Below are 10,695 nucleotides of genomic sequence, written 5' to 3'. Positions count from 1 at the left end.
TAAATTGGAGATAAAAAATATTGATAAGCAAAGGAAATTAGGCTGCGGTGTTATATTAACTTTAATTTTCCATTAATTATATTGATAAATCGTTAAGTCCGAGGAATCTGCCGCAAACACGTAATCACATATATTTTGTCGATCCACAATGTCAGCAGCAATATTGATAACCAGTCTGATGAAATGTTTTCATGATTACTCAGATTACTATTCCGAAGAATAGTATTTATTATCATTTATGGATAAAACTGCTAATTCCAATTTACTTGCAAATTTTCAACTAACTGAATTCGTTTATATTATCACGATAAATCAATTTATTAATTTCGCATTAAAAATAATTCCATAGATGACGGGCATAAGCATATTTAATTGATGATTGTAGATTACTATATCTGTTTTTAACTGAATTGCTGGCTGTACATATTTAGCACATTATGGAGCCCATTTAGATAATTACTCCGATATAGATATATGTGTACACATGTAGCACAGACTTTCGTAGAACTTTAAAATAAATAAATATTAATTATTTGTGCTTATGTCAAGAAGAACGCCGATCTGAACCAGTAAGTGAATCGAGTAACAGGTCTACATTTGTCTTCTTGATCTCTCTTTTGTCCTGGAACACAATGACTGGATTCGTTTGTAGAGCTTCGAACATTTCTAGCGTTGCAAATCCTCCCAATATTGCAACTAGGCTTGTACTCATTCCATTTCGGATAGAGAAGTTCTTGCGCATTTTTGCAGTATCCCATTGTCAATGTTTGGTAGCATTGCCCATCCTCCTCAAACCAATATCGGTCATATGTCGATGGGTCGGTCGAGATATTTTGTCGGCAGGGATTAAGCTCACATGTCGGTTGTTGGGTACCGTTCAAAATCAACCATTCATGACTCCCACATGGACCCTGAGTCAAAAATTCGTATTGTTCACCAAAAACCTTAATGAGTTGCTTGAGTTTGCTCATCCATTATTAATCATACCTGATCATTTGTGTAGTAACAACTAATATTATGTAATAATAAAATGTATCAGTAAATATTAAAATAAAATATAAATGTTAAATAGCACCGTTTAGCAGGAGCCCAGTAAATAATTGGTCGGGCGCAGCGGTAATATAAATTGCAGTCACATTCGCCATAGTCCGTATCACCAATCCCGTAAAACAACATTAATTTCCCACATGGTCCTCTTTCATCTATGTGATAACACTTGTGGGTGTCATTGTGGTACCGAAACCTAATAATGAATATATCTCAGTTTATGTATTTGAAAACAACAGTAGCTTTACGTGTATGGTATTGATACCACTTGATGTTTGTAATATTGTCATTCCCAATATTTTCCTTGCAGATCCCGGGCCTGGGAGGACAAATGAATATGTACATATTGGGCAGTGTGTTTGATTAGCGGTGTACATAAAGAAGATTAATATGCATTGTATATGTGTTGTTCTTACCGAATGTTTGGACGGGGAATTATGAGTTTCTGTGAATCTGTATTAAACAAATCTATCGGGAAAGACACCACGGATATTGCGAATATTGCGAAGAGCAGACACACGACATTAATTTCTGTCACTCTCATCTTTGATTAACCTTTGAAGAAGAAAATAACGCTAGGTGAGTGATACTGGAGAGCGTTCCATACTTGGATTTCAGTATTTTATTTAAAAAAAATAAGGAAAACTCTACGTTTCCGATCTGTGCTAAGCGAAACCTAAAGATCTAGAATGAACGTTTTTACTTTCATTTATGCATTATGCAATGGGTTAATAATATGTTGGCTGACACAGACACCAAGAATAAAGAGAGAATAATAAGTACGTAGAAGCGTAGAAAGAGTACATGCTCATATATGTTTGTGGTCAAAACTTCATTAACTGGCTCAGAGAGCAAATACGTAAAACCACAGTGCACTCAAGGTGTAAAGGTGCATAAATAATCCTCCGTGGACTTATTAGTGTCAGCGTCTTCATTAGCAGCTTGGAATTTGCCTCGTTAATTTATGCAAAAATAAATTGTATATACACTTTACGATTCTTTTTAAGTATGAGCAACAATATTTTCGGCAATAATAATACACGCGTCTCACTTTATTTAGTTGTTCAATTATAAACTTTATAACATTGAACCGTATCGATTTAGGCGTTCGATAAATGCTCGATTCGTCTATGTAAGCATAATAAATTATTTATTTAGTTTTTTTTGCATCTCTTAAATTTTATAGTGTTGAGGTTTCTTTTCATCACAAAATAGACAGTAAATGTTGGTTGGTTTTTTTGTAACATGAATTTGAAGGGGTTTGCTGGTATTTCTCAAGGCGATAAATCTACGTTTACATTGACCGAGAACATCCAACCGTTGACCTGGCAAGCACTTTGAAGTCTGCATAGTATTTATTTCTCCACAATCCACAGACTTCTGACAAGTTGGGCGATAATGATGGTTCACGTTGAATAGCATGTCATCAGCATCTGAACAATAACCTCGTGAATTGGTGCGGTAACAGGTTTGGTTAATATTGAACCAATATCTTGACGTCGTTGAAGGGTGTCTCTGCTCGTCTTCCTCGCACACGTTCTTTTTACACACTGGTTCCAGGTCAAAACCGAAAACCAACCATTTGCCGTCTCGGCATGGTCCCTATGGAATAAATTAAGTGTTGACATCACAAGTACTTCAAACATATCCGTAATGTTTACTACTGCCTTTACAGTATACACTATATTTTATTACGTAATGTTTCATCAAGAACTGCAATGCATAGTAAGTTTTCTAAATATGTATGGACCTGTTCATAAACTCGATAACATCTGTTTCTTGATGGCCAAAAGATTAATGGTCGTCCACACCTTTGAGACAAGTCGCAGTCACAGACTCCAAAAGTATCATCTTCCAGAGTGAACTTCATTAACGGAGGGCAAGGTCCGCTTTCTCCGACTTGATAGCATCGCCCAGTCTCACGATGAAGTCGATATGGTGGCATTGACTCTGGATAGTTGCGACAGTATCTGGATCTGTCCACATTAGGGTTTAAAATACAACACGGCGATATATATTTAGGTACATATGCATTGAAGCTAATTATAGTACGCATAATACGCTCCAAATTATGCGCTATACTCACCGCTTCAAAAGACGTTTTGATATCCCATCTGCAGACCCAATGTTAAAAAACAATGTCACAGATAAAAAAAGTAAAGCTAAGATGCACTTCCGCAATGTTAAGAAAAATGACATTTTATAATAATACTCAGGTCTTGATTCTGCACAGTTTAATAACAAAGTAATGACTGAAGAAGCCACTGATGGTGGTGTGCTGCCGTAGGTCGCCGATGCATCCATACGTACGCATAAAATTTGATCAGGGAAATTTGTCGAAGTTGAAGATCGCATTATTTATTTATTATGAAATCAAAGACAGGTTTTCAAGTGCTGCGCTTTCTCTTTCTACTAATGAATTTGTGACATAAATCAATAAATTAAGGGTTTGACTACAGCAACTAACAAGTGGTTAAGTAACATGAGCGTGAACTTGATTGTGAACTTGAAGGAAGAAGAGATGATTAATTACATATTCCCATGCAAATCATAATTTCTCTTCGTTTCATTAATAGCATTGTGTATATGTAATTATAGTTAAGTATACACATAAGTGCATACAAGTATATGTGTATAATTATGACTATTTATTTATTTGCTTACTATTTATATGTTCCACCCAAACTATTACAGTTATTTTCTTAAATATCGTAAATATTGATTAGTTTGTTAACAGAGATCATTATTTTACAGATTTGTAACAAGTCATACATCATACATGCATCGGTAAGGTTAGGGACGCGTTGACATACCCACAGCCCCAGGAAGGATCCCAGCCCATTACCTGGCGTCGTGGGTATGTCAACAAATTAGGTGTCAGGTTAGGCTGAATCTTCTTATTTCCTTATCATATAAAGTATCATATATATCATATATTCTTTCAGTTTTTCGTGAATGAATGAAATATAAAATTGTATCTCTAAGTTTTCGGCATATTTTAAATCATGGCCTAATTATAGCAGCATTTGTATGATGATTATTTCGTTTTTTTAGACTAGTTGTGTTTGGAATTCTCATTGTATGAATTAATCTTAAATATATGTAATAAAGGGTTGAAATTCCCTAAATTTATTTGAATCGAAAAAAATACATCATACATATCTATTGTACATACAATAAAAAATAAATATCATACACAAGACGTAGTGAATAGTATCTCTTCTGAACCACGTCATACAGATTTCATGGGCATTAGAGTGTGTTTGCATTATTGTGTCAGATATGTAACTTTACCAACGTACATCCACAGAGCGATGACTAATATCCCATCCCTATGATAAGATAATGATTTGTTGCATTTGTCAGCGTTTCAATACGGTACTTATACACATGCATGTTTCACTCCTAAAAGTATTAAATTATGGCATCGGAGCAGCAGCGTCGACTTATTCAGTGTCACATATGTCCATATATTTTAAGTAGTTTATCAAAAGTGTTGGCAGAACAGACTGGGTTGTGATTGTATTCCACCTTGGTATACCTAACAAAATAGTTGAAAGGAGAATACTCCAGGAGTATTAATTAGTATACTAGTTATCCGTCCCAACATCTTGTCTCGGAATACAAACAGTGAGTAATAATTACATATACGCACACAACATTAATATTTTCGTTCATTTATTGGAAATGGTAGTCAAGAAAATCAATCGCAATCTCTATCGCAAAGTGATTTATTAAGGATTTTAATTCTCTAAAGTTTTAATAATATGGTGCACGTGCCTATACAACTACAAATTTCAATTAAAAAACAAAGGGTGATACAAGTCTCAGGAGCGAACAAGTGAATAAGAAAATGACTACAGAAATGGAACCCGATTTTACCGAAGAGTTTGACAACTTTATCATTACAACAACTCCACACATTAACCTGACAAATGCGACTGGAATCGAAGAATTAATTCGCGAAGCCAAGGAAGATGTGGTTGGATTTTGGATTGGCGTTGGCCTGTCCGTAATTTCTAGTTTTTTTATTGGCGGAAGTTTTATTGTAAAAAAGAAAGCTCTCATTCGACTAAGTCGAGGAGGGTTGAGGGCTAATCAAGGGGGATATGGTGAGTATTGAACATGTAATAAGGAAACTGTACGATAAGAGCAGAATGATAAGAATGGGTTGTACTTTCAGGTTATCTCAAAAGTGTTCTCTGGTGGGCTGGACTGCTCTCAAGTATGTATTCAATCTGTACTCAATTCTTATTGTGGTGAAAATTACACTTAATTTGGTTTTGTCGTCTTATGACTTTATTTATTTATTACTTTTGTTAGTGGGCGTAGGGGAAGCTGCCAATTTTATTGCATATGCATTTGCTCCTGCGTCTCTGGTATCAGTGCTCGGAGTTCTTAGCGTCCTGATGACCACAATATTGTCTTCGAAGTACCTGAAAGAAAGACTGAACTTCATTGGAAAGGTGAGTGAACACGAATTCATGCATCATGGCGATGTAATTTTGAGCAAGCCTTATTTTCCACTCCTTCCAAAAAAGCTGGGATGTCTTTTATGCACCCTCGGATCAACTGTTATCGTGATTCATGCTCCAATGGAAAAGGAAATCGAAGATATGGCTGAACTGCAGGACAAAATTTTGAACCCCATTTTTATTGTTTATGTGAACGCAGCTATTGCTCTAAGCGTAATCTTAATTTATCATTTCCGACCAAAGTTGCCAGGTTTGCAAAATGAATATAATATTATCCATACCTCCATTCGTATGAGATTTAGTTCTAAATTAATTTGTATTACGTATGCTGTTAAATAATAGAGACCTCGACATACACGCTGTTAATTTGGATTGGAGTGTGTTCTCTTATCGGGTAAAGTTTCCTCGATTATGCGCCTGCATTATAGAAGTTCGGTGCCATAATATAAATAGATTTTCTACATACAGGTCCCTAAGCGTAATGTCCATAAAGGGATTTGGACTTGCTCTCACATTAACGTTGGGAGGCACAAGTAATGAAATGGGAAACTGGATTACATGGTTTTGCGTGGCTGCACTGGTTATTAATTATTTTTACTCGTAATTTTTGGTATTCAATTTAATATTTAACGTATTTTTTTCTGTATACAGATTATCACAGTGTGCATTCAGATGAACTTTTTAAATAAAGTAAGTAATGCAACCTCTCGACATGAAATGTTTAAATATTTAAACTAACGAACTTTATCGTTTGAACTGAAGGCCTTAGACACGTTTAATACAGCAGTGGTAACTCCGGTTTACTACGTCATGTTCACAACATGCGTCATCGTCGCTTCTGCAATTCTGTTTAGAGAATTCGATTCAGGTAACATTGAATTACATATCGTTGATTTATTCGCCTTAACAAAATTTACTGCAAAACACTAGTTATACACATACATATGTGGGTTTTCTTAGTAGATAATTTCCAAGCATAGTCAAAAGACAATTAACAGTGACCCCACCAAAATGTGTGTCACGAGGTTGACACTTCGATTATATTCATTTTCACCTACAATTTTACAAATTAGACTTTACAGATTAAACTCGTTGTAAAACTCTCTTTTCAATTACAACATTGGAATTTTTCTGTTTCGGTATGAATTCTTATTATGTGTACCTTAAGTTTGCCTATTTTTCTACGCAAACAACGTTTCAGTTTCTCAGACATGATGGACTTACTTCTTTTAGTACTACATTAGTAATGTTCTGTACTCGAAGTTTAATTTTCTATATAACAACCACAAAAAATAGTCCAGCGACACCTTAGACAAACTTCAAACCTTTTTTGCAAAAAACACGGAACATTCTAATAATGCAACGATTTTTCTTTTTTCCATTCAGTTTCCTTAAAAGATTGGGTTGGCCTTATTTGTGGATTCATGGTTGTGCTGACTGCAATTATTCTGCTGCATTTCTGCAAAAATTTCGACGTTTCGTTGGCTCAACTGGCTCAACAAATAAATTTTACGAGTGAAAAAGATGATGAGAGAGGAGTGGATTTGGACAATCCGACCCCTACCACTTACAGGGATGCAAGAACATTAAGCGATCAAAGGATTCCGTCCGATGTAAACTTTAGACTGCTTTGTTCCGACAACCCGAAAGATCTCGTGTCATATGGGACAGGTCATATGACACCGGGCCGCATTTAAGAAAACAAATTTACAGATGCGTTGATTTTGTACCTAATTTTAACCTTCATAGAGTTCCACATAATAAAACAATTTATTTGGGAATATCATTGATTGACGGCATTTTATTTAAAAACTTTAAACAACTACTTTCGTTACAAAACAAAACTATATATGTAAATGGTGAATGTTGACTTTTAGTATTTCTGAAATGTTCAAAGAAAAATAAAAATTTAGAAATAAAAATCTAATTAAATGATAATATTATAATTAATAGAAATCTTTTACATACTTGGTTCAGGTCGTTAATTAATTAATATATCCAGGTGTTGGATGATCTTCAATTGGGTCTTGAGGAGGCTGACGTTGTTTCATTGTGCAATTTTTTCAGACTTTGGCGTAAGTGTCGAAGTTTTAACTGAGACGTCGCAATCAAAACAGTACTGACGAGAGTAAACCAGAATGACATGACGATCAACCCCACGTAAACGTAAGGGGACAGTGTATCGTCCGTAAATTCAGTTCCATAATTAAAACTGACCATTTTAAACTTCGAAAAGTAAATGCTGAGCTAATTCTGATTCACAATTGTACAATTAGTTTTGCACGATAAACTATTCTGAGTAGTCCACGATGCAACAGATCGTACTCATGTCTTACTATTAAAATCACAAAATGGGTTACTGGTGATAAAAGCTATGTTGATATATATATAAATATATATATGTAGATGTACTGCATATTCATATACCGTATAATGCATGTGTATGCATAAATGTGATCTTTGATGGTTATGTCAAGGGTCACCATATTATATTAATTGTAACATGGCATCATAATGAGAAGTCTTGAAGTCATGCTCTCAAACAAGTCGTTTATTATTCCCTGGTAAGTGAGCTATGTTAAATATAGTAAGAAAATTACTATTACAGGGGAATCATGGGTATGCAATGTACATATTTTAACAAATAACTTTCTGTACCTAAATACATATTTCCACAATCACGGGTTATAATTGTCCTAAAATTGAATTGTATTCGTTTCAGAATGACGCGCTATCCATGTAGGAAATAATAATATTATTATCATAAGAGTCAGGTAGACGACGTTGTTTCCTTTGTCCCAATCATATCACGAGTTTGTTTGTTGTGTGCTATCATTATTCACTACAAGCAAAAAAGCTGTCAAAATGTATCGTATACATTCAAGTTATTAATCCCTTATGTAATTTGTAAATCTTGAAAAAATTAAGATCGACGTACAACTAGATCGACCCACCTGAAACTCACTAAGGGTTTACCAGTCATCTACTTATAACTCTACGTATGTTTGTATAACGAACAGTCATTGTACTAATAACTACCCTGCTCATGCTCGAACAAAAAATTCATGAATTTGATCCAACAAACTATTATTACAGGTAAATAAAACCTATCATCACGATTAAATTATAAGAATAATAGTGTACAACAAAAAACTTCAACAATGTAAGTAACAAATAACCCTGATAAATTGTTACAAAAAAACTGACAAGGTAATTTATATCAGATTGTTTGCATTATATTCCATCATACGGAACACCAAACGCCACAGGTTCTTGATTTGGATTGAAATGGTCTCCGTAATAATAATCATCGCCGATACCAGATCCTGGAGAAAGAATTGCGTTGCAATTGTATGGGTCATATCTTAAACACGAAGGAAATCTGTTTGTCCCAAGAAAGTAGACTCGTTCTCCAAAATTGCAAAATGCTTGTGTTCCAGTTTTAAAGCACTGTTTCCCTCCAGCAATTGTGAAATAAAAATCAGTTTCTGGAAATTCGGAGAATAAAAGGTCTCGTTGCCGTTCAATGATGGGGCACGGCATTTTCCGGCATTCTGCATTTCCATACTTGTTCCTTATGAACCACTGACTTTTCTTGCATGGACCCTTTTAGAAAATAAATATGCTAAATTTATAAGGCTGATGACACATTATAGGTTGGGTAAGGTGTACTTTTCATTTTCATAACTCACGCAGCTTAAATATTTTTAGTTCAGTATTTCAAAATAATTGTTTTAATTATGCTCTAAATTCACCTGACTAAATTCGAAATAGCATCTGTCCTTGTGAGGAATTAGGGGACGACCAAAGCAGTTGTTTGAACCATAATCCTTACAGCGACAAATTCCATAATTAGGATTTAGCGGATCGGATGCAATAACGGACAGACTGCTGCATGGACCTTTATTTCCAACTTGAAAACATTGTCCTGTAGAATTGTGAACTACCAATCGCGGATAACTTGGTGGACAGAGTCCGCTGATAATTTAATAAATAAGGTAATAAGAAACAACATGTATTATTAATTATTACTAATGTAAAACGTACGCACCGACCTGAATTTATCTGCTGATCCCATGTCGACACATATTATTAATGCGGTAATAATTATACTGCATGATTTTGCAGCTTGAAAAAGTCCAATCATTTTAAAAACTTGCAACAAGCGGAACGATGAGGTATCGGGATGCAACTGAAGTTCATTGCAAATTGGCACGGCATATATTTACATACACGGCAAAGTCACAACATGAAAAGACAAATTTTGTATGCACTTTATTACCATAAGTTTCACCGTAGCACAGTCAGGCACTGTGTAAATAGATTCACAATGGTCTAGAGATCATGGGATCTTTATATACATAGGAGAAAAGATATGACAAGATAATACGCATCTATGTAATACATATATGCGGCTGTATTATTGACCATTTTTTAGTGATAAAATTTAAGGCAACATAACTCTCTGAGATACTTTTCAAATTAGTGATTTATGTTGTACTCGAGGTATTTAAGCATCATTTGCCCTGGAGAGATTATTTTTCTAGAGTAACAATGGACCAGAATATCCTCGTGCTTGCATATACTCGTAGACTCGATTTAATAGAGCCTATTAAATAAAATACAGATTTGTGTTTTCCAAGATGTGTAATTACTGAACCGTGTTTTGAAACGACGCTGTTGAATGAGGTGTGACAGTGGTCGCGTAGAGGTCAACCAAACATGCTAAAAAACAAATGCTTTATCAATGCCTCCGTTTTCATGAGTTACACAGCTATTTTCATTCTTTTAAAAATTTGAAATTATGTTAATTGCATCTGTAAATTATAAAATCATGAGTATATGTAACGTTGTTGCAGTAAATATAAAACATATTTATGGAAAAAGTTGCAGCAACAAAAATTATAGTTGATAAAAAATATAAAAATATAAAAATTAAATGCACATATCGTGCATAATACTAAATTTGTACTACGAATTATTATAAAAATATATCTTAAAATGTTATGTCCATGAATGTGCAATTCTGAGCGTTGGGAAACGTTTACATAAGTTGAAGATATGCAAAGAAATTTTTATGTCAAATACGGGTACAAAAGCATCCTCATAAAGCATTTTGCTTAAAAACATGTATGTACATATATGTCCATCGTGGTGTATCAATCATTGAATC

At 34.5% G+C, this 10,695-nt stretch overlaps 4 protein-coding genes across 4 annotated transcripts; 1 reads left to right on the top strand and 3 right to left on the bottom strand.

The window, feature by feature from the left end:
• Positions 1–289: 289 nt before the first annotated feature.
• Positions 290–1,852, bottom strand: LOC110863247. Its single transcript, XM_022112506.2, has 5 exons — positions 1,464–1,852; positions 1,313–1,366; positions 1,076–1,243; positions 988–1,009; positions 290–911 (listed from the first exon to the last, which is right to left on the bottom strand). Exons 1-5 carry the CDS (start codon positions 1,589–1,591, stop codon positions 540–542), a joined length of 744 nt encoding a protein of 247 aa, XP_021968198.1. The 5' UTR covers positions 1,592–1,852; the 3' UTR covers positions 290–539.
• Positions 1,853–2,045: 193 nt separating this feature from the next.
• LOC110863494 lies at positions 2,046–3,331 on the bottom strand. The gene is made up of 3 exons (XM_022112823.2): positions 3,134–3,331; positions 2,798–3,023; positions 2,046–2,649 (listed from the first exon to the last, which is right to left on the bottom strand). Exons 1-3 carry the CDS (start codon positions 3,244–3,246, stop codon positions 2,221–2,223), a joined length of 768 nt encoding a protein of 255 aa, XP_021968515.1. The 5' UTR covers positions 3,247–3,331; the 3' UTR covers positions 2,046–2,220.
• Positions 3,332–4,475: 1,144 nt separating this feature from the next.
• Positions 4,476–7,305, top strand: LOC110852905 (magnesium transporter NIPA2). The gene is made up of 9 exons (XM_022101074.2): positions 4,476–5,159; positions 5,231–5,272; positions 5,371–5,513; positions 5,589–5,772; positions 5,865–5,916; positions 5,991–6,102; positions 6,174–6,212; positions 6,285–6,390; positions 6,909–7,305. The coding sequence occupies exons 1-9, from the start codon at positions 4,901–4,903 to the stop codon at positions 7,217–7,219; spliced, it is 1,248 nt and encodes a 415-aa protein (XP_021956766.1). The 5' UTR covers positions 4,476–4,900; the 3' UTR covers positions 7,220–7,305.
• On the bottom strand, positions 7,299–9,773 carry LOC110860369. The gene is made up of 4 exons (XM_022109410.2): positions 9,578–9,773; positions 9,278–9,500; positions 7,491–9,128; positions 7,299–7,404 (listed from the first exon to the last, which is right to left on the bottom strand). Exons 1-3 carry the CDS (start codon positions 9,667–9,669, stop codon positions 8,757–8,759), a joined length of 687 nt encoding a protein of 228 aa, XP_021965102.1. The 5' UTR covers positions 9,670–9,773; the 3' UTR covers positions 7,299–7,404; positions 7,491–8,756.
• Positions 9,774–10,695: the final 922 nt, after the last annotated feature.

Source organism: Folsomia candida, unplaced genomic scaffold (genome assembly GCF_002217175.1).
Source record: "Folsomia candida strain VU population unplaced genomic scaffold, ASM221717v1 Fcan01_Sc001, whole genome shotgun sequence".
Classification (NCBI taxonomy): domain Eukaryota; kingdom Metazoa; phylum Arthropoda; class Collembola; order Entomobryomorpha; family Isotomidae; genus Folsomia; species Folsomia candida.
This window is presented reverse-complemented; position numbering and strand designations above follow the sequence as displayed.

Coding starts and splice junctions, on each gene's coding strand:
- LOC110863494 (XM_022112823.2), bottom strand. CDS start 3,246: ATGTCATTTTTCTTAACATTGCGGAAGTGCATCTTAGCTTTACTTTTT. Junction 3,024..3,133: donor TCAAAACGTCTTTTGAAGCG/GTGAGTATAGCG, acceptor TAATGTGGACAG/ATCCAGATACTGTCGCAACT. Junction 2,650..2,797: donor GTTATCGAGTTTATGAACAG/GTCCATACATAT, acceptor TTTATTCCATAG/GGACCATGCCGAGACGGCAA.
- LOC110852905 (XM_022101074.2), top strand. CDS start 4,901: ATGACTACAGAAATGGAACCCGATTTTACCGAAGAGTTTGACAACTTT. Junction 5,160..5,230: donor GGCTAATCAAGGGGGATATG/GTGAGTATTGAA, acceptor TTGTACTTTCAG/GTTATCTCAAAAGTGTTCTC. Junction 5,917..5,990: donor GGAGTGTGTTCTCTTATCGG/GTAAAGTTTCCT, acceptor TTCTACATACAG/GTCCCTAAGCGTAATGTCCA.
- LOC110860369 (XM_022109410.2), bottom strand. CDS start 9,669: ATGATTGGACTTTTTCAAGCTGCAAAATCATGCAGTATAATTATTACC. Junction 9,501..9,577: donor GGATCAGCAGATAAATTCAG/GTCGGTGCGTAC, acceptor TTAAATTATCAG/CGGACTCTGTCCACCAAGTT. Junction 9,129..9,277: donor GCTATTTCGAATTTAGTCAG/GTGAATTTAGAG, acceptor ATTTTCTAAAAG/GGTCCATGCAAGAAAAGTCA.
- LOC110863247 (XM_022112506.2), bottom strand. CDS start 1,591: ATGAGAGTGACAGAAATTAATGTCGTGTGTCTGCTCTTCGCAATATTC. Junction 1,367..1,463: donor ATTCCCCGTCCAAACATTCG/GTAAGAACAACA, acceptor TTGTCCTCCCAG/GCCCGGGATCTGCAAGGAAA. Junction 1,244..1,312: donor AATATTACAAACATCAAGTG/GTATCAATACCA, acceptor ATTCATTATTAG/GTTTCGGTACCACAATGACA.